Below are 23,420 nucleotides of genomic sequence, written 5' to 3' on the forward strand. Positions count from 1 at the left end.
CATCTTAAAAAAGAAGAAAGTCACTACTAATAAGAACTGGTACATGTAATAAGGAAATCACATTTCATGAAGGTGGGGGGGGGTGTATGCAGTGTCCATTTTTATCCATGTGCACTTCAAACCAGAATGAAAATTGTCATCGTTCCAAAAAATTTTCAAGTACATTTCTATCTTAAGAATGACTATTCTCAGTTGCTTTTGTACAGATAGCTTTTTATATATACTATTACAAAGGATGCAGCCTGTAGCACTGTTTCCCTAGAAGATAAATTTAATTTTCATGTTCTGACACCTCTTCAACCAAATACCCAGTGTATCCTTTCCCAGCACATATTAACTTCTACTTACTCCTGTCTTTATAACCAGTATAGACAAGCAGGAATTTTATACAGACATGGTTAAAACAATTAAAAAGATGGCTCCGATTATTTTATTCCTAACGTGAAAAAAGGCCAATTGGGAATAAACTAACTGTGAAAGTTTTCTCTGGGCCACTGAGAGGTATGTTCATACACTAAAAGAGAAATGCAATTTTATTTAATGTTTGTAAGTTCTAACACAGACAAAGCCATGCCTTAACATGAGCATTACTAGTTAGTAGTGTCTAGCTCACCTAGCATTGCTAGACCATCACCAGCAACACACACATTTAGCGAATGAGCACTACAGGATTACTGGTTTATGATTTCTCTAAGTGATAAGAACAATAAGAAACATAGGGAGAAGCTTTAAGACAGCTGTATGCTGAGGAGAATGGGAAGAAAGTCAAAAGACTTCAATTTTTTTCATGGTAAAACTCTGCTCTGCAGTACCTAAACAAGACGGACAAGTTGCAGTGCTTATAACTCACAGTTGAAAGAGCACTTCGTTTCCCTTTCCAGCAGTTCCCTACAGCTGCCACCTGTAAGACCACAGTTCAAAGGACCACAGGGAAAAAACACCGGAAAGGAACCCACACAACTGAAGAGCCGGAGGAGCAAGAACCACCAAGAATCAGTTACTGCCTTTTGTCTAGGGAAATTAAGCGTTGTGATGTTAGACGTTCCAAAATTAGCACAAGACAAACTTCACAGGTTTCTCCCACAACTACCCAGGCATCCCAAAGAAGTTACTTAAATTCTTCTATGCATCAGCTTCTTTAACTGTAAACTAGTGATAGTTTACCTCACAGAGAGGTTATGAGGCAATTAACTGATCATAAAGAGTGCCAAGATCCTCAAATGAAAGGTGCTATGCAAGTGCAGGGTATTAATCTCACACTCTAGGTACAAATCATTCTCTTATCCCACCTTCTACCTAGTGTTGGCAGCTTTACAACCATTTAAACTCTCTACTACATACGTTGGCTAGGTTCCCCACAGCAGACATCTTAGACACAGTGCACTTTTGTGGTTCAGCAACCTACACTTTCCTGCATAAAACAGGGCGTTTGGTTCAAGACATCTGCAGCTTCAGGTAGACTGCCCAAATACACAGCTTTCAAGCTGCATACAGACATTGAGTTTTTGGCTGCAGTACTAGAGATCCATGAAACTTCTGTCAGCTGCGTGTAACAGATATGTTGCCAGATACCATCTAACTTGCATAAAAGCTGTAGCATAGAAGGAGCAAAAAGAACCACTGGTGATCTTTGTAAGTTTAATTGCATACTTTTCAAAATGTGCATTAGTTCTATAACCAGGTAGAATGCTTATACTTCGCTCATCATAACATTATTTAAATAATGGATTAGATGAAGATTTCCTTCCAAATTAATAAAACAATCTTAAGTTCGGAGCAGGCAGTAACATAAACACTGGAAAATTCACAGTCATGATTCACCAGTGATACGGATCCAGCAGAGGTAGCAAAAAGGACAGTGCAGCAAAGAGAAAGTGCTTTTATCAGCCTGGTCTGCAGGTCAGAAGATCAAGTAGAGAAAAGGTTTCAAAGCAGGAAGTGCAGGGGAAAAAGAGCAGCAGTGCAAGCAAGGGCCTATCTGCTCCATGTTAACAGGACAAGCTGGGGGAGGGAAAGAGAAAGATCAAGGAGAGAGACAAAAATAGTCATAAATCAAGTTACCCTAATGCCATCATCTGGATAGGAGATGGGAGAGACTTTAGAAAAGAGGTGACGGCAAAAGTTAATTTACCATAAAGCAATCTTACTTATGTCTTTTTGTATGGAAAAGTAAAACACTTTAGAAAGTTAAAGAAAAAACAGCATTTGTAAGGTTCCAGATAGGATGGAAGAACAGCAGTTTCGGAGTCTGCACGTGTGGATGACATGATGACAACAAAGCCAATTCAAAGACAGCCTGGTGGGACACTGCGAAGGAAATGCAAAACAAACCATAATGATGATCAAAGTTACACAACACTGGCTAAATCCACTTTAGTTCTGCATTCGCTATAGCTTCTAGTTATGATTTACTAGTATAAACAAAGCTTTTTTTTTTTTTTTTCTTCCAGCCGCTCAGAAGTGCTTTGTAGTTCCCCAGGCCTGAAACCAAGGTCCTTTCCATTCTTTTCTTCCAAGTCTCTTTTGAGTATTTTTCCCTTTTCTCAGAGCCAACAGCAATAGCATTTTATAGATGTTCAGTGCGCTATACACCTTTCTGCTATACAGAGACAAAAAGAAGCACACATATACATTTACAGAAGTCCTGACTGGAGAACAAAAGCATTCTGGGAGGAAAAATACCAACGGCGCTTCTAAATATTTAATACTTTTTAAATTAAACAACTGCTGAAGTGTTTAATATCACCTGATCAATTATGTTGTTCACATCACGATATACCAATTCTATTCCTACATAATAAAAATGGGGGTTTTGTTAACTTCTAAGAGTTTGAATGGTTTTATAGACAAAATACATTTAGTATTCATAAATAAATTTCGTGAAAGCTTTAGTTATTCAACCACATCTACAATTCTCTTAACACTTTTAGCCATTTCTTGATAAAACCAGAATGGTGATCTTGTTTTTTATCAAGATATGACAGTGGTCTTTCATGAGAGAGGAAGTCGTATTACTTTATTCCCATAACAGTTTCCTGTAATTAAAAAAAAAAAAAAAAGGGGGGGGGGGGGGCCCTTACCTGAGCCAAAGATCTGCAAGACCATACTAGGAAATGAAAACAAAACAGTCTACCTAAGCTGAAGGCCCAGAATTTAGCAGCATATTTCCTAACAATGGCTTATACGAAAGTGCACTGTTAAAAGTAACTACCACTATTTTTATCCAAGTTTACAATAAACAAATCATTTGATCAACTAGTTTGAATGCTTAAGCACACACATTTGGCAGAAAAAGTATCATGGAAGTTGTGTCACTACTTTAGCTAACTTAAAAAAAGGGTTAATGGGAATTGGGTGTGTATATTAATATTACGCTTTGACACTTGAATATAAAAATTGACTGCTACGATTTGCTTTATTTGGCCAATACCTTTTTAACATTAAGTGGAGTACCACAGTTGAGAACTGATCCAGAGAGAAACAGACTCATTGTGAAAGGTATTTGGGAGTCTCTTAAATACATGGGCTAGGTCCAGATAGCCACAGGCAGTCACTGATCTATCCCCATTTATATGACACTTCCCAGTTCACGCCTGTACAAGGGAGGGCTCAGCTACAGATCTCGCTAGAATAACTGCTCACGCAAACTGTGCGAGCAGGACCCCTGCGGGCTCAGGACCACGCAGCAGCACTAACTACAAACCAGGCAGAGCCCTTGCTAATCGCACCAGCAAAACTAGGAGTTATAGGACTTAGGTTCATACAAGTCAGTCCAGCATCTCCTGTGGACATGTGTTTGAAGAGGTTTGCTTAAGCTTTGAAGCGAGTTGAAGGACTGTGACACAATGATAAGAACTTCTGAAGAAAGGAGATGTGAAATAAGCAAGAAGGGTATATACACTGCATGCATATGACCTGAAAATACAGACCTACTGCTATTTTAACTAAGATTATAGCATTTCTTTGAATGCAAAAAACGTCAACAGTAAAACTAATAATTAAATAGCGTAATAATTAAACTTTATTTGTTCTGAAAGAGAAAATATGGATTAATGAAACAGTTGCTTGCATATATTTAATGAACATTAAATTTTACACTCAAATTGCTAAAAAATATCAAGAAAAAAATTAGATTTTACAGGAAAATACAAATGAGGAAGCTTTAACTTTTGTATGTAATCTGGAAACAGAAAAAAAACAAAACAAAACAAAACCAAAATCAAACATTTAAAAGTGGGAAGGATTTGCCCTATTTCCCCCACCACCCCAATAATCCTCCCCAAATGACCTGTTCTCATTTTATAGTGTAGTGTCAAAAGGGTAAAAAACTGCAACACATACAATTGAGTAAAATGCCAAATAATGAAAAGTCAAACATTATTTCTTCTTTATACTACTCTGATACTTGAACTACAGCATTTGAGATGTTTTCATACAAACTCCGGTCTTCCATTTCATAACCCTAAATATTTTCAATGAAATCAAACCACCTTCAAAACAACCCCTGCACAAATGAAGACTTCCACGTATAGGGGGGTATATGGAAAACATTACCAAACAAGTTGATCAAATTACAGATGTTGAAATGCAAAGATTTTTAGTCATTTAAAAGTCTCTTTCAAATTCAGGATAAATAGGATATCAAAATCATAGCGACAGAGCCAAAAGTCATTTGATAGCCGTTTCCTCCCATTATATACTGTTTGTAGCAAGCATTTGGCTAACATGTCCTTTAAGACCTCCCCAGACTTCCCTTCAACCTGCAATAGCATACCACTACCCTTATGGTGTTTCTCCTCATGACTCACCCTTGATAAAAGTTAAACCCACTGCTTCTTCTTGCAGCCATCTTGGACACAAGAAGAAAATATTTTCTTCTTCTTCTGCAGAAACCTTTTTCTTAATGGAGACTTAATCAAATGTCCCTTCACATTGTCTACTCTGAAGAACCCAAAACCACACAAGAGGAAGAAAAATCCCAATTAAGAACCATTGTCAACCTTACTATTAAACACTAGCTGTTATTCTGTTACATAAAAAGTAGCAGATAAATTCAGCAAGAAAAGTAGTATTGTTAGAGGCTGGACAATATGCTTAACCATCCACAACCAAACCAAATACACAGATGCTATCAAACAAGCAGTTCTCCTAGCTCTGCCAATCAGCAAAGCCTCGAAAAGTTACGACCTAGGCATTTTGTATATCGTGATGGTTTTATTTCACGTCTACAAAACTGCATCAAAATTTTATTAAGAGAAAGAATAAAGACAGATATTTCCCATATTCAAGTTATTAAGATGGATCTGATTTTATTAATTTATTAGCAAGAATGAGCAGGATCAGAGGACAGACTTAAGTGTTCCTTCTTTCATGTTAAGTGCTGCTTAAACGCATGAAGGGAAAACAAAGGAAAATCATAAGGAGCATGTTTGCATCATACAGAGGGCAGTGCTGGGAACCCAAAGCTGGACCAGAACCCAGCTGTTTCACAGTGCAACGCAGAGCTGGGCACACCGCCCAGAGTCGTGCTTACTTGTGACACTAGCTCCTGAGGGACATGGCTGCAGAATGCTAACATATACACGTCCTTATTTGTGTCTACCCTGATCCCTCCACCCGAGGTGGCAGCACACCACTCCACATGAATTCCTCTGTCTGCTCCCAGCAAGCGTGAGTTATTACCATTGCTCTCCATGGCACGATGCAGATGTGCCCCACATCTGCTGAAAATCATCTACTGCTCTACTTTCAGATTACAGGCCTTGTTTAACAGGTGCTTTTGTTCCAAGGTTGACAAGTTGAACTAGCATCTCTCCCATACCAATTTCTGATTTGAGTACTGTCTTGGTTTTTGCAACCCCTCTTTGTATTGTGTCAGATTAAAATCTAAATCACAGCAATGACAAGGAATATTGACACTATAAACAGACAACTCTTTATTTAAAGTTGTGATCAAAGCATCAAGTAGCCTAATAAAACCCAGGTGGCTCTAGCTTATCGTATGCCATACTCATTATTTCAAGTGGCCCATTTAATAGATTTCCAGGTGACAACAAAAGAAGGTTTGTTGCCAATTCTTTCATTTCTGGCTCTGCTTATGTATCTGGTGCCTTTTGATAAGAAGGTCTAATTAAAAAAAGTTTAAAAGTACTTATTTTAAGAGTCAGGCTTTTTGTCACAGTTGGCAAAACCACAGAAACCAACGTGGCTTGGTATTATTCACTACCTACATAAAGCTTAGCTAATTACAAAGGAGACACCAAATGACTCATGTTTGCCATAGTTTTCTGTGGGCCAATGTGTTTGCCCTGGAAAGTCCAAAAAATTTAATGGCAGCTTTAAGAGACTTAACCTGCAAGTTTCAATTAAAAACACAGTCAATATTTTTAGCTACTTTGAAAAGTCTTTACCTTTAAAAGCAGTATAAGCTCTGACAGCAAGCAGACAAAAAAAGATTATTTGACATTTATACTTCATTTTAACTTTGTGCTTTATGCATTCAAATACATCAATTAATTTTTCCGCTTGAAACTTCATTATAAGAAAAGTGGCTTGGAAGATTCAGTCAAACATCACAGAATGGAGCACTGTGAATAACAGGAACCCATTTTCAAATGTAATTTTAAAAAGTAAAACCAAGAGCTCAAATTTCTACATTTGAGGATGGAGGGACTTTTTGTTTTTAAATCTACACCACTGCATCAAAGTAGAATTTTACAAGGAACTCTGTCATCCCTCACCCTGCCATTCACTATTTCAAGTAGTGTCTTGCTTCCCCCCCCCCCTCCAAGCACATTTAATTTCTGACCCACTATTTCAATTCCTTTTCAAACAAAAGAGTGGATAAAGTTTTTGCATGGAAATCAGGTCTAGAAGTCTAACATCTTTAAAACGCTATGGTATTTAGCCTTCCAAACCCCGTTTGCCTTTCAGTTATAACTGAAATTTTAGTTTCCAAATTAGCCAGGTAAAGATGCCAATATTCCACTGAAAGCCATTAAGACCTGGACACCTACACTCCTGTGCCGTTTCTAAAACGTCTGAGCAAGTATGTGTTTGTACAATGTTTAGGACACCCAGAGCCAGCTAACGCCTCCAGGCATGAGCATAAATCACGTTGCGCTTCCTAGTTTGAGAGCTACACAGCTTTCAGGACGGGAGCACTAACCTTGTTCCAATTTACATCTAAACACGTCTTACTCCCACTCATCACTCCGTCTCCTCGGCATACCTCTTATCTTCAGCACTTGGTGCCTATTGGAAACCATCGCTCTGTGCCTCCAGTTGTAGTTTCTGTAAGTTGATCAATCCCAAACCGATTCTCAACTATCTTTTCATTTAGTCTTCCATCAGTAACACACCACTCAATGATTTTTGACACTGTACTACTCGAACAAGCACATGACCAAAAGACAAAAGAAAAAACAAAAAGCCAAACCCCACACCCAAACCAAACTTCCAAGGAGACATTTCATTCCTATTTTTTTTTTGTTTTGAAATTATTCTTCCTATTCCTGAGGAGAACTGCCATGTTTGGTCTAGTTCCTGAATACTTGGTGCTGTGACCTTGTCTGTCTTATATATGATGAGCTACATGTCTAGAGAGAAACATATCAAGTCTCGAGAATCATCCTCAGTAGAATTAAAATAATAATAAAAAAATCCTGCCCTTGTAGCTTTAGTTATTCCTTGTAGGACTCAGGAATATGTTTTTCAACTACAAGAACCCATAGGCTCAGGGGACGAAGACCTTCAGAATTCCCAGAGTAACAAAGACCTCCATTTTTAAGAGTGCTTGTTGCTCCACTGTGTGAGAAAGGCTTTCCAGCCTCAGTGTGTACCAGGAGTGGCACCCAGTGTCCAAACTGCATCCTTACAACAGCGTCTTCAATTCCCTTCTCAAATGTTATTCTTCCCTCATTCCTTTCTCCCAGGCTGCAGCCACAGAAAATCAGCAGCTCTATGCTTAAACTATACATTTCATAAAGCATACTTTAAGTAAAGCCGTTTAAATAAAGGTTTTGCCACTGTTTTAATCAACAGTGCATAAATGAATCAAGTTTTCAACTATTTAATGTGAACAAATATCAAGTCTGATAAAATACTTCAATTAAGCCATACAGCTACAGATTTAAACTCTGAATGAAATCGTTTCCGCAGACTATGGTCTTTCAACTGTACTCAACAACTGACTTAACAGCCACAAGCTGATTTATTCCCAATCATTGGTATTGCTTTAACAACCCAAACCTGTTTTCCTAAACACGCTTTGTTAGAGCAGAACTAAGAATCACTTAAAGAATTAGAAAAAAACAAACCAAACCTATTTTCATATTTTGCAGCTACACAGTATTTCAAAGATGAGCTATTGTGCTTGGTTAAGACAACTGAGTAAAAATGAGAGTAACAAATCCAGCAAATAAAGTCCTTTTGTTTCCTCCCAAAATTGATCAGAGGGATAAAATTTAGGTTTAAACAAGATTCAACACCTAGAGTAAGCTAAAAAGAAAGCTTCCCCCAACCTGCTGCAAAAGCTACAATTTCTACTTTTTTTTCCTTTCACTATCACAAACAGTTCAGAGTTGCACAAACTGGATTAAGGTAAAACAATGATTACAACGATTACCCTAAAGCATTAAACAGCTATTACTCTATCGGTAGGTAAGAACACAGTATGGAGCAATACAAACTGCTAAAAAGAAAAAAAGAAACAAAAAAAACCAAAAAAGAACATGCTGCAGGGAAAAGAAAGAAAAAAAAAAAAATCTATTTCCATCTACGTGTGAAAGTCAAATTGCAAATACCCCTTTCAGTAATTCAGCCAAACTTCAGCTGATCAGTTTTCCTGTTTCACTAATATCAAAACCTAAAACCCACCACAACTGCTCTCCCCTCAAACAATGAAGCCTAGTGTTGACCACCTTACTATCTGCCTTGCATGTGCTAGTTTGAGGAACATTACATGCACCTCTTCAGGAGTCAAATGCCTTACAGCTAAGTGAAATTCTGAGCTCATGAGAACGTAAAAGATTAGATCTCGGTTATACTGCAAGTATCTCTGAACCAGCTTTTCTTTCTCAACCAAAGGCACAAAACTGGCACAATTTAAGAGTTTATCGAGAACTCTAAAATACTGGTGTTCAGTGTCTATAGTGCCTCCCTAACTTACCCCTCTAATTTCTCGCTGCATAAATGCACAGTATAAAAGCTCCAAGATATATTGCATGGATTAGGTGTTTACATATATATAAAAATATATATACACACATATAAATATATTTTTAATATATATATATTCACACACATATTGAATAGCACAGTCAAATCTTGTCAAATTACTTCCCCGTTAAGATTTATTTTATTTTGTTTCTGTGAGACTTCCACTTGCAAAAACATGCACACATTGCACAGCAAATATATCTCTGTTAGGTGCCTAATATGGCCAGGGAAACCATTTTGATTATTCTGTGCCCGCTTATGCATTGTCCTACAAAACAATAAGATAGAACAGCAAGAAACTAGCAATTAAGAGAGTCTGAATGCACATCGGGAATCACTAAAACCCACACTAGCCAAGTCAGGAACAATATGACTGATGAATAGGCCATATTATATTAGGGTTGTTAGCAAGTGTTAAAAAATTATCCTTAGCAGATGTCCCTTATGACCTAAATATATCGCACAAAGAACATGCCTGTCTTGTTTTCTAAAAAAGTTTTAAGAAATCTTTCCATTTCTATTATTGACTGAAACTCCACAATGCTGCATGTTGGCTATAAATATGTGCATCGAGGATTTATCACACTAAACCTACAAAAACGTACGCGTATTTTACTGAAGAGTAAACAATCTATTTTAATGTGTATTTTTCTACTGCATGAATTTACACTGAACTGAAGCATGTAATCCAATAAAAGAAATCAAACTGTGTATTCAGCAAACACTGAAACAAAAGACAAGCTGCATACTACAGCAACTTCTCGACCAACGTACCACAAACCAAAATATAGTAAATGTCTTGAAGTTAGATGGGTGAGAACAACCTTATCTGCGATAAATACATTTTGTAGATACAATTGATAAGGAGTTACATAAACTTAAGCTACTAAACACTATTACATATGCAGCTATGCACACCCTGCTCATCTTCAGTAGAGCTTTAACGAAGTTTTTATTGCCTTAAATTTTGCTGTTAAGATTCTATACACTGGCTTACCAGTCTACAGTTAAATGCAAGATTTGCTCATTTTGAGCTTTCTCAGTTTCTCCATGTATTTTTGACTGCACCACTGGATTTAACAACATACATTAATCATAAACAAATAATGCTAAAATATAGATCTAAACTTAAACTCTACTAAGGATTTTTCTCTTTTCAATCAAAGACTAGTATTTCTCTAGAAAATCTTTTAAGTTTAGTAACCTGTGTGAATCAATTTCTTATCCCTTCAACTCCACTGCTGCAGTAGGTGTCCTGTTAGCAAAATGGATTTCAAGTCCCTTTCTCAAGTATTCAATTCGATATTCAGTATTGAACCTTGGGCCAGTAACACATCTCTGTCTATCCATCAATAAAATAAATATGAACGCTATAAACAAAAAAAAGGTGCGACTTGGGTTTAATGTGTTCTATACCTTGAATATGTATAATTTTCTTCTAGAAGAGAATAATGCTACATAATTTTTCCAGATTATGCATTTGAGAAATCCACAAAACATTACGGAGCAAGAAACAAGAACCGAAAATATTTTTCTTAATTTACTACTACTACTTATTTCAATCAGTTTCTATTACTTTTCACCCAGATGTATTGATTTGAATTGTTGCTCAATAGAACTATAGGCATTTCCTTCATTTTGGCTCTCAGAAAAAAATATTAGCACATGGGCTTTGTTCATTTTGCCATGCTTTTCTTCAGCTCCCTCAAGTTTATTGCAGCATTCTTCGGGGAAGGAAATGGCTAAATACTTGCATTAGCAAAAAAGGAAAGGAGGGGGAATGGAAAGAGGTAATAAGAAGGTGTTAAAAGAGCACTCTCTTCCTCTTGGTCCAGTCACACTAGAAGTGTTACCAAAAGAACAAACGAGCATAGAGTCAAAATATCTGTCCAAAGCTACAGGGGAAACACAGGGACCACAAGCAATCAGTCTCTAAAGAAAGGACTTGCTACAGACCAAAAGAACACACACAAAAAGCACAGAGTGATTGATCCAGGCAGCCCAATGGAAATGTCCACTCCTGTAGCATGTTGTCTAAGACTGAACACTCATAATCAAGGATAAAGAAGTAGAAAGTTTTTTACCAGAAATGACAACACTGACTTTACACAGTCTGGGCTTCCTTCTGGATGAAGCTCTACTTCCTCCAAACACAGAGGTGGCCTAAAGCTTCTACTTTTCTAACCTGTAGGCACCCAGGAAGACACCTACCTCAGTTGGGTAAGATGAATACAGGATCTACCAGGATGTCTATTATATGTTCTAGCAATTGCCTGAAAAAGCTCTCTTTCCTTAAAATACTAATGGTTATATCCAGACTTTACTCCTGAATTGTGGTACAGCAAAATTCAAATGCTCAGTAAATGATAGAGTACATCGGGGCGGGGGGGGACACACACAAGAACAACAACAAACAGCACATTTCATCTTTGCCATATGTTCACAGCAATATCATTTCAGAAACTAATCTGTAGTATAGCAGCTAAAAGAATTACTTGGGAGACTCTGGTCTTAATAGGAACTAGCACATTAGATATTGTTTACCATAATATTTCCAGAAGTTAATGATAAAATATAAACACGAGGTCATTTGCATCTGTGTGATTTCAAGTGTGGGGGAATATAAAATATTTTCATATTTCAGAGTTCTTGCATGTTCCCAAAACTGAACAAATAATACATTAAATGAATCTGTAAAAATCAAAATAACCTTCAGATTTTTTGTAACTCATCAAAAATTGTTTTCAAAAACTTTTGAGTACTCAGGGTAAATAATCTGTGCATTTTCTCTCCCCTAATAAACAGTAAGCATAAGGCTTAATGTTTTCACATCACTATCACAAACTATAATACAGGCATCAAATTCACAGACTGATGCCTGAAATCAAAGAACAGATATTAAACACCTGAATATTCTTTTATTATTTAATTGGTTATCCTCTTCTGTGCACTTTACTGTCTTTAGTCAGAGTTGAGCTGATTACATTAGACAGAAAAATCAAATTCAGAATAGCTCACTTGTAATATTTTACCTAAATTGCAGAAAATAAAAAAAGAAATTGGGCTTTCATATTGCTGATTACATGAAAATTAATGAGTTTCTGCAAGTGTTACAGAACTACATGAAATATACATATAGCAAACTAAATGATTGTATATCATCATTATAAATAAAGAATACAGTTAAGGTAGAACACAAACCATGAAGTAAAAATCTCCTGGCTACAAGTTCAAAACTTGCATATAGTAAAATGGTTGAATGCAAAACTGAGCTCGATACAGTCTTCCAGCTCATTCTAATGCTGCTAAAAGATAGTTACATACAGCAAACTACCTATCACTTAAAATAGACGCTTCTCTGACTTCATTTTTAGGATTGCTAAATGATTATTCTTAAGCATAACTTTCAGTTAAGTTCAGCATGAAAGTTTATTAGATATGTTAATATCCATTGCAACCGTGGATTGTTTAAAAAAACAAAAAACCAAACAAACTATGACTGAATTTTTCAGAATCTAGGCAGACACAATGTTTTTATGTTTAAATTTACTCAAGGAAAAATGCCATTAAATATGTTTTCTTAAAAAAAAGATACAAGATAGTACAGTGTTTCTGCATTTAAAAGCAAATTACAGTAAATTCTTTTGCAGCAAAATCTTAATGGAACTGGATTTAAATAAAACATTAATATACCTGGTGCTTTAAAGAGCAAAATTATTTCTCTTTTTTGATTCAAAATTAGATGTTGAACAAAAGGATTTACCTACCACTTTAAAGCACTACCTCTACAGTAATAAAAAAAAAAAAAATGCAATAAACAAAGCATTTCAGGCACTACTATCAGAAAAGGAAAAGTTTATGTGCAGTTTTTAAGTCTACACAGTCCAGCAGTATAAACCTACTTAAATAAGCTAAGAAGATCCATCATAAGTGCTATCTCCTGTTTCTTAGTTACACATGGTAGAATTAGGAAGTGAAGAAGAGAACCTGCAAAACAAGAAAGCTCCCGTTCTGCTTTTAGGATACATGCACACACACAAAAGCCTCTGAATCAAATTCTACCAATCTATACAGCTCCTTAGAACACTCAGCACATTTAGGCTGGATTAAGAAACGAAAAAACATTCGAGTCAGTAGAGCTGCATTTAATTCGATGCACTCCGCAACGTATTTTCGGAATTCATTTGTATAAAAGATTATATGAACCTTATCAGATGAAAGTAATTTTTATCCCTCTTCTGCCTGCAAGCCCCAGGTTTCCTGGCTCCGAAAGCAGCCCAGCCCGGAGGCTGGTGTGCTGGGCAGGAGTGCCCTCTAACGGGGGCTCCGCCGGGACCGCCGGCTCCCACGCTGCTCTCAGTCCACAGCCCCATTGAAGGGAGCTTCAAAATCCAGACGAGGACACGTACGCGTACTCTTCACGTTCCTCCGCTGTACTTACGGTAATTAAAAGCACTTTTTCTTAGGACTCGTTACAAAAACACACTCTGGGGTACGTTGCTTTAGCTGATGCAGACAAGTCCACGTATCTACATGTACAGGGCACTTTAGACTGTGCCCTGAAAAGTAGCCTCTTAGCTGAATTTCGTCTTCTTTGCCCAATAAAGACAAAAGCCTCCAGTAGAGATAAGTCGGCACAGTATAAAAACTTACACAAAACGTGTAACATGCTGCATGCCTGCTACTCCACTGAACCATTACAATTACCAAACAGTGTCAATATTAGTTTCCTTTTAGGAAACAAATCAAGAACTCGCACTTAGTGACAGGTAAAGTATAAAATAACTCAGGTGTGATTAGCAGCTTTATTAAAGAACCTTGATCATATGATACATCTTATTACATGGCAATTAAGCACACCTAATAACCAACCTCTCTGTTAATCAGTATAATCCGGTATCAGTTCTGGCAACCCACAAAAAAAAAATCCACAATATGAAAGACTAGATGAGACTGTTTTGCATGTTTAACAACTGACCATCCACCCTCTGTCATAATCATCTGAATTCCTTATATAAATTAATCCTTACCAAGTCTACAGACTATTTCATGAGTTCTTTACACTCAAATGATAAAGAAAAAAATCCAGCTTAAAATTCAATAACCTTTTTACATAGAGCACAAAGTGAAACTTCATAAATGCATGCACAAACCCGATGGGCTTTTGCCAGCACTTAGTAATTGAAAAGTCAACATTTACATAGTATAGCTTTCTTCCTAAATTACTATAGGAACTTACGAAAAACACGGTTGAGGAATTCAGATAAATGCTCTACAACTGGAGCGAGAACCAAGGCTGTAATTTAGGAGCTTTTGGGTCATCTGTTCCTGTCCTTAGTGAAATAAAAACTTAAATTTCATATAACTGTATGTCTTCATTTCATAAACATTCAATTTTCTTACAGTAAAAGACAACACAAGAACTTCTCTTTTTGCCAACTGTTATACCTAAAGAGAATAACCCTAAACAAAAAAAACAGAAAAAAAATTGTCAGCTAAAATTGCATCTGCCTGTTCAGAGCACAGTTACAACATGCTCAAGTTCTGTCCTGCAACAGTGTAAGAGAAATAAGAGATATGACTACAATGACAAACCTTTGAGTTACAATACTAGCAGATTTAAAATGGGAATAACTGGAAGTTGTTTTCACAAGAAAAACTGACAAAATTTAGCCTTGATAGAAGCTTTCAGAGAAAGCAGATGGATCAACACAGCTAGAGGGCTGTGATTTAATGACATCAGGACTTCTACAGCAATACTAGCAAAAGAAATCAACCTTCACAGAGTCTATTTGGTTCCTATAGGTATATACATACTGTCTGGGAGATTCTGGTTTGACCATACAGGAGTTTCAAGCACCTTAGGGGTTCATACTACCTCTCCGGTTGTACTCACAAGGCTGTTTGTGGAGCTACACTATTAACTTCATAAAAGAAAAAAAAAACAAAACTCTAGAAGACAGTAGCCTTTTTTATTAAGATGCTTTTTAAAAAGGCAAAACAGTCCACCAAACACCATCACACCTATGCACTGAGACACAGTATGCTGGAAAGCGTAAGAGCTCATGAGACTTCGGTCTTGAAGCCCCTATAATGTCAAACCGGTGTAGCAAACCACAGGCTTCACTTCAAGAAATGCAACCTCAAGAACAAGTCCTCCAATAAAACAGGAGGGGCCTTAACACAGCCAACACTCACTGCATTCTCACTGCAGTAGGCAACAGTTCAACAGCATGCATTCAGTTCATTGCTTTATCTTAAATTAACTTTTCTAAGCATGTTCCTTTTAGCTACCTGAAGCCCTCTGCTTCTGCAAGGATCATGTGTCGCAGGTCACTGTACTGGCAACACTGGAGGTAAGGCTCAGCGTTATGAACTGCTGCTACCCCTAGCCAATTAAAACCCTGAAAAAGTACTATATAAGAGCTACGACACATTTTTCCATATGCAACTGCATTCGTTTGACGCTAAACAGAAGCCACAAACAAAGAAAACTGTAAGTGCTTTTGTGGAAATGTTGTGTTACATTATTTCTAGTTGTTACTAACAGATGATACAACTATATACAACCTACAGCACAGAAAAATACAGGTACTAGCATCTTTAATCATCTAGATACTTCTAACCTGAAAACTGAAAAACAAAATCAACCTTCTCAGGTAAGAAAGTAAAAATCACGTTGGGGATGGGGGAGGGGAGAAGGCAGCATCACCTTTTCATCTGTAGCATTTCAGAGGGAATCTAATGAAAACTCTGCATAGTTATAAAAGAAGAAAAAGTTACAACCTTCTAGAACTTATTTTTATGTATAATCATATAACTGTCTTGAAGTTTCTATTGGCATAATTACCACAGCACTTAATTTATTATCTCAGCTTTGTAGTAAGGTACTGAAATCTATCAGGTTGAAATAAAATCTGTTTCAAAATACCTTATCAAAATAATGTCTCACAAGATCTATAATGAATTACAAGATGTATACTACATTTCTAACTGTTGCTTTCCATGAAAGAAATATAAATTTCCTTTAAACAGGGAGAAGAGCTACTCAACGACTAGCACTGAAGATAAAAACAATGAAGTGCAAAGGATTGAACTTAACATGTCGCTTAGAGACACAATTTATAGTCAAGAATAATACATTTATTTCTTAGGAAGAAAATACACCTCATGAATTACACCTTTTTTGTAAACCTTAGCTGAAAGAAAGCAAAACTATGCTCAGACAGAAGTTTAGAAGTGCCCTGAAGTGAAAGTAATTCTCAGAAAACTACCCTCACAAAGACAAGCTGAGGTACTGACTGCATCATTTCACAGAAGTGCCCAAGCCAAAAATCCTCAGAGCAGAAATCTGATTTTCCCTAAACAACAGTTGAATCCGGGGGGGGGGGGAACACGACAGGATTAGGGGTTGTACATGTACATAACTGAAAAGTATCTCCTTAAAATTAAAGATCTGTGTTTTGAGAAATAAATTCAATACCTACCAGGATTTAAGTGTACTAGTAATAAGGAAACAGTTATCTGAAAAGTAAATGCCTGCCCAGAACTACAGAGTGCAGCCCCAAAACATCAAACATTCAGGTTGAAGCATCTTTTGCTGAAGACACAACATACCCGTCCTGCAATTTTCCTCCATTAGCTCACATATCATCAACTAAACTTCACCTACAGATTTCTAACACAGAGAGCTGGGTTGAACCGTCCCCACCTCCTCCAAAAATCTTGTGCTGCAGCAGGCCAACCTAAGTGTTTAAGACTTCCCTGATAGGAAAATCTTAAAAAAAAAAATTACACTTTGTAAAAAGAATCATAGGAAGATGACACTGCAGGAGAAACTTTCTAAGATGAAAAACACCTGTGGATTCATAAATGGTAGACAGTCCTCCCAGATTTGTAACAACAATTACTGAAAGCTAAAAAAACCTCTCCTGTTTTCTCTAATTTCTAGAAATAGTCCAATTCAAACTGCACTAAAAAATGTTCTTGCCCTAGAAGAACAAGTTTGGGTATGTTTTTTTTTTAAATCAAAAATTTCATTTTTGAAGGAATTCTGTTGCATCAAATAGTCAAAACTTAGTATTATCTCAGGCATTAGCAGGAAGAGACAAAATGGCACCATAACAAAAGCATATCTAAGCATATCTGAAGAAATGGTTGCTGTTGCTAAAAAGTCAGAAATATATCTTTATCAAACTGATTCTTAAAATGTCATGCATACCTATTTCAAGTTCAAATTAAGGATATTTTCTTAGCACCCTCAAAAATGTGTTTTATATTAATTTGCTCAGTTTAAAAGAGGAAAACATTAGCTTAAATGTGTCTTGCCAATTATCCAACAGTTTGTTTGCTCAAATATCACCCTCCTGTACATAAGCTCAATTCTTTTAACAACGATCACCTCAAGACCACAAGGCAAACGAGTATTTTTCAGGTGACCTGTTCCTAGAGCTCCTGCAAACTGATATAGAAGAAATGACTTTTTTTGGTGCATTCATTCAATTCTCAGCATAGCACATGAGGAGTTTGCGAACAGATAACCACATCATGGTTGCTCCCTGTTTCCTCCCCTCAGGAGAAGGGCAGCTGTGGTAGTGTGGTCCCTCAGCCAGTGCAACAGTCCCTGAATTAACATAAGATCAAGTATGACCAAAGTCCACTAAGAAATGCTTTCTGCAAGCCCAGAAACTTGGAATCTCAATAGGATTGTTCCTATTTCTCAAATCTTACACTGGGGGGGAACAAAAAAAAAAAAAACAAAACGCACCAAACACTAAGGAAGAAGAAAAAGACAATACAATGTTATTGTGACCAAAGAGAACAACACTATCATTCTGGGTGATGGAGGCACTGAAGTTCTAAGACCCTTATACTTTCCTTCCGTATCTCTGGGCCTGAATTTGTGCAAATAAATAAAGCCAGTTATGATACTGATGTAACACAGAAGTCCTGGGCAGAGGGAGGTGCCCTGTTCGGTTTGGGTTTTAGCATCCTGGATCTTAAGGTTCTGGCATATAACAAGAGGCTTCTCTGCTGGAGTATCTGTATCTAGAAGAAAAAAGAATCTTTTGAAAATCTGGCAGGATGCTTGCGTAAGGAAACACAGCTCCAGGGAAAACAAACAAGGAGTATTTATAAAACATTATTGTTTTTCACATTGGCAAGACAGAAGACAACTCTGTATAGAGCCTGAAAAGGTACCTAACATTCAAACTGGCAACCTCAACAGCCATTTTGTTTGGGTTTTCATCTTTCCTAGCCTCTATCACATAGGTCAAAGGGCTGAACAGACCCTAAGTAAAGGGAATACAGAATGAACATGAGTGCTGTGCGCTTCCTGAATGGTTCAGCCTATTTAACTGTATTTCACTGAGAAGAATACAGAGAGAACCTCTCTGTGACCCATACAGTAGAGGCTAGGGAAGATGAAAAACCAATACAAAATGGCTCTTGAGGTTGGCTTATAGGGTTCAGCACAGGCAAGCTCCCCGACCTGGCTACAAATTCCCTACCACTGCTAGAGGCATGCATCAGCGTCACTGTGATAGGTTCACTTTCCACTCTGGCTAGAGTTTGCTCTTCTTTCTGTGCCTGCAGCATGAGAACAGGAGGTTGACAAGCTAAGGCATCCAGGTGAGGGAAGCTCCACAAGCATTGCCTTTTGCACCTTGCTTAATGCCAGGATTATTGCCTACTTGCTAAAAAGCGAAAAAGAAAGACTGGTAACAAGAGTCACTTGCTTGGAATGAAGTTTCTCCCAAGCAGAACAGTTTAACCTTGCATACCAGATCACAGGCTTACAGCTTCAGCATGGTAGTCATCATAAGGTGAGATGAATTCATCTCTGAAACTAAGAAGTTTATTTCACTCCTTGCTTGCCTATCAGCTACAGGAAAATAATTCAGCCATTCTCTACAGAAAAAAAACTGAAGCATGGGCTCCAATTAAAAATTTATTTTACTCTAATCCTTTGAAGAACTCCAGAAAAGAAGGAATCTTTAAAACATCTTTTAGGCTTTAATAAAATACAGTTTTGAGTCAAGCACCATATTAATGTAGGCCAATTAAGATCCCCTTGTGTTCTGCTGCCTTTTTTTTTTTTTTTTTTTAAATATAGCAAATTGTATAATCCCACAACAGAAGCAACAAACAGCTAGGAAACCTTACCAAGTTGCAAAGAACTCTTAAAACCATCTCTGTTTTAAAGGCAGGGTCCGACATTCTTTTGTAATAAGATAAAAGATTAATTTAATAATATCTAATCTCATTATAAGCAAGAAAAAGCAGTTTATACTTAAAGATTAAGTAATCTTGCTGAAACTGAATTATCAAAATTAGATAGAATCAAGCTTCCAACCACAACTACTCTGACTATATTGTCTCTTCAGTTACTCTTGAAGTTAAACTGTCTCTCTTTAAGCCCTAACAAAGAAGTGTTTCTACTAGTATCATTAAATACACACACACAGAAATATATAACCAAGATCAGAATTGTAAGCCTTTTGAGTTTACTTTATATATTTTATACCATTCTGTGTCAAGCCAATTAATTATACTGACTTACAGCGACAATAACAAATCATTACTAGGACCAGCAAGGAAACACCAAGACACATAGAAACCACTGATGCTACCTCTAGCTCACTTGGAAAAGCAAAAATATCACCCAGATTTCAAGTTAACCAGTGCCTCTTAAACTTAAAAAGCTCTGCTCTCCAGGCTTTCAAAGAGTATTTAACACATACAAATAAATCCACAGAGATGCAATCTATATGCCTGACTACATAAATGTGCATGTATATATACATACACATATACACACACAGCCATTTTCATAAAAAACTTTAAAGTCTATACGAACTACAGACTGGCAACTTATGTGACTTCCTGTGTGGACAGTCTTATTCCAAAATAAGAGTGTCCATATAATACAGTATTTATCCCTATAATTTTCCTTACATAGACAAGATTTCAGTTGGATATGCAGGATGGCATTGCGAGTAACCCATTGATACCTCAAGTCAAATAAAAACACTCTCTGATCACATACAAGCTTCTGGTCACTGTGGGGGGAAAAAAAAAAAAATCCTTTTTTGCACATATGGATTTATTTTTTTTTTACTTAAAGTTTTGCAAAACTGTAACCATTACCTTCATCGAAGTCTGCATCATCTTCTGTATGCTGAGGGAAAGGGAAGCAATTTGTAATTTCAAGTCTGTCGTCCACCACAAGACCCAGCAGCACTCCCTGGACCACTTCATTGCCCTGTCCTTCTTCTTGGTAATGTTTAATGATCTTTAACACAACCTACAACACAAAGACAAGAAAGCCATGTTATACAATGGGTTTTTTTAATCCTCAAACTATATATTTGGGATTTTTAAACTGTTGAATTGTTGCATAAATTAGAGCTGCAAACCAAGTGAGCTACTGGCTTAAACACCAGCAATTTTAATACAGGTTGAAGAACTGGAGGCCATCCTAATATTACAGGAGAATAAAAAAGACCATTAAATGAATGGTCAAAATGCAGTTTTAAACCAATTTTCTGAAACATCCTTCTAAAATTAAATATTGATCTTTTTTACTTTACCTTGTTACTGTAACTGTTAAAAGCTATCTTGCAGGGGCAATAAGCTCCCTCCTGAGGGAAACACTGCACAAGAAACTATCAAAACACCTTGAAAGTAACTGCAGAAACTGGTAGGAATTTTTTAAAAGGCACAAAATGCATCAAATTTCAGTTGCATTAACCTTCAAAATTACACCCCATTGCAGTTTTACTTCAGATGATAAAGTAATTTATATTTTTGTAAACTATGTGTCATAGGATATTCAAGAATAAGGAATGATAAAAGAAAGAAAAAAAAAGGAGCACAAATTACTCATCATATTTTTTAATACAATTCTCACTTCCTTCCCTAAATCTGAACTCTACAATGAATAGTTCTCAAGAGATGATACTGTAAATTGGAACAGTATGAACAAAACCACTCAAAAATAGTCAATCATTTGCTAGAAAAGCTTTCACTTAAGTAAAATTTTATGCTTAACAACAAGAACCAGAACAAGATAAGACACTAACCACAAACACAGAATTGAAAGAACTTATGCTTTGTCCAGCATAAGTGGGTTTTATTTCACTAAACCCTAATCCATCCAAGCAAAATACAACAGAAAATGCCTGATGACTATGTTGTCATTAAAGCAATACTACTTTAATGTCTGTTGGCAAACAGGCTAATCTAATGGATTTCAGCTCAACCACGCCAAGAACAGATTTTGTACAAATACTGGTATTTAGTGAACATTCGGGGGGGGGGGGGGGGGGGGGACGGACACACACAAGGCAGTTAAGCTTACATTTATACTTCAGGAACATATATTTATCCCTAGCTTTCTCGTTGGTTGTTTAGCAGAACTTTATGTCACAATTTTAAAAACACCATTAATGAATTAAAGCACCACAAATAGCTTAAATGGAAGAAAAAGGGGACTAGAAAAGAAATTCTTTACAAATACATTGCCCTCTGGGGGTAAAATGGGAAAACAAGAGCTTCATATACAGCCTGCTTTGGGGAGGTGGGGGGAGAATGGAAAAGAAATACCTTTTTCCAACTAAGTTAGATATAAGTGTTAAACAGGACTAACACCCCCTGGCTCCTTGTTTATTCACAATATCACTCACTTGTGCTTTCTCTTGCATCTAGATAGACTTGCATTGAAGCTTCTCAATCACAGGTAGGTAACACTGTTTCACCCCAATACACATTGGTATCTGTCCCTCAAGTCCTTTGAATCTGTACCTTTTTATCCAATTTGTTAAAACAGGTCTACAGAGCACAAAGAGATACTTTGGTTATATAAATCTCATTTCATGGGAAAATGGGAAGGAAATTAAGATCAGCAGGCAGTGAAGTAGAATTTAACAGTGCTGAAAGCAGTACAGCAAACACCTGTTTGAGATCACCTGGATGTAGAAGATTAATGTCTCCTACCAAAGAGCCAGCATATAAATAATATTGAACTTGCATTTAGAGTAAAGTTAAGATTTATCATATATTTGCCATAAGCCCTGTTTTCCACAGTCAAGGAATCCATAACTAACCGGACAGATTACAGCACAGCAGGCTCTCTGCCTACTATAAAATATAACTACTCTCACCATCCTGACAATCTTGTAAGCTTCACCTTTTCTGGTATTTTTCTGCTCATTTGCTCTTGAGTTTTCTATGCATACTGACTGTCCCTGTTACTGTGAATCCTGTTTGCCTGTCTGATTCCATTCCAGGAGCATTTGTGATACGATGCCAATTTTATCACAGCATTTCTGATGATAATTGCTCACAGAAAGCAGCAGCAAATGAAAAGAGCATGGGCTGTCACAGAGTATCACTGATTTTTCAGGGAGATAGAACTAGGAGTTCAAAACTCTTAAATGCTAACCAGATACCCCAATACACAATGAAGTTATTACACGAGTCTGCAGTTTTCAATCTCCAGCCTGAAGACCACAGCAGATATTATCCAGGGAGATACAGACCCCAATTTAGGCCTACCTGCAAGCTTGTTTTCTAACGGAGTCTGAGAAAGGTAGCAGAGAGGGTCATGAACTCACTAATTTAAATTTCACACCCACTAGCAAGCTGCAAAAGTTCAGGTTTATGACTGCACTGGAAAACACATTAGCTACTGAAATAATTTATAAAAAGATAAATAAACAAGTCTGAGAAATGCATCCAGTGACACATGATTCTTGTTTTCGTTTTGTTCTTTGCTCTGGAGAGTCTTATTTAGCACATAAGACACAAGTCTTTAGTATAGCAGGCTCTTAAACTTGGATTGAAAAACCTGCCATCAAAATACTACCATATGACCAAGAGGCAAACATTGCACTGGAACTTGTGTTTCAGTACTAAAACCAGATCATCAAGTGTAAAGTAGAACTATTTGTTTAGTGATAACAAAACCAGTTTCAAACATTAAAAACGTTGTTTCCATTTGTTTGCCAGTCTAGATACAGCAGGATGAGCTGATCACTATACAAACAACAATGCCATGAGATGTTATGTTTATGCAGCATCAGAACAGAATCAGAATAGTTTTATTGGTCTGAAAATAAATGTAAGAAGTGTTAATATAAATAATGCAAATAACACAACACACTGAGAAATACAAATCAATTTTTCCAAATGACACA

General features: G+C 36.8%; 1 protein-coding gene across 1 annotated transcript in view; it reads right to left on the reverse strand.

Moving 5' to 3' along the window:
* The window catches only part of EIF3H (eukaryotic translation initiation factor 3 subunit H), an 88,360-nt gene that overhangs the window by 46,142 nt on the left and 18,798 nt on the right, over nucleotides 1-23,420 (reverse strand). The window contains exon 2 of the mRNA XM_052787324.1: nucleotides 20,371-20,527. Within this exon, the coding sequence (XP_052643284.1) occupies nucleotides 20,371-20,527 (157 nt within the window). The remainder of the gene's footprint in view (nucleotides 1-20,370; nucleotides 20,528-23,420) is intronic.

This window comes from Harpia harpyja, chromosome 5 (genome assembly GCF_026419915.1).
Source record: "Harpia harpyja isolate bHarHar1 chromosome 5, bHarHar1 primary haplotype, whole genome shotgun sequence".
Classification (NCBI taxonomy): domain Eukaryota; kingdom Metazoa; phylum Chordata; class Aves; order Accipitriformes; family Accipitridae; genus Harpia; species Harpia harpyja.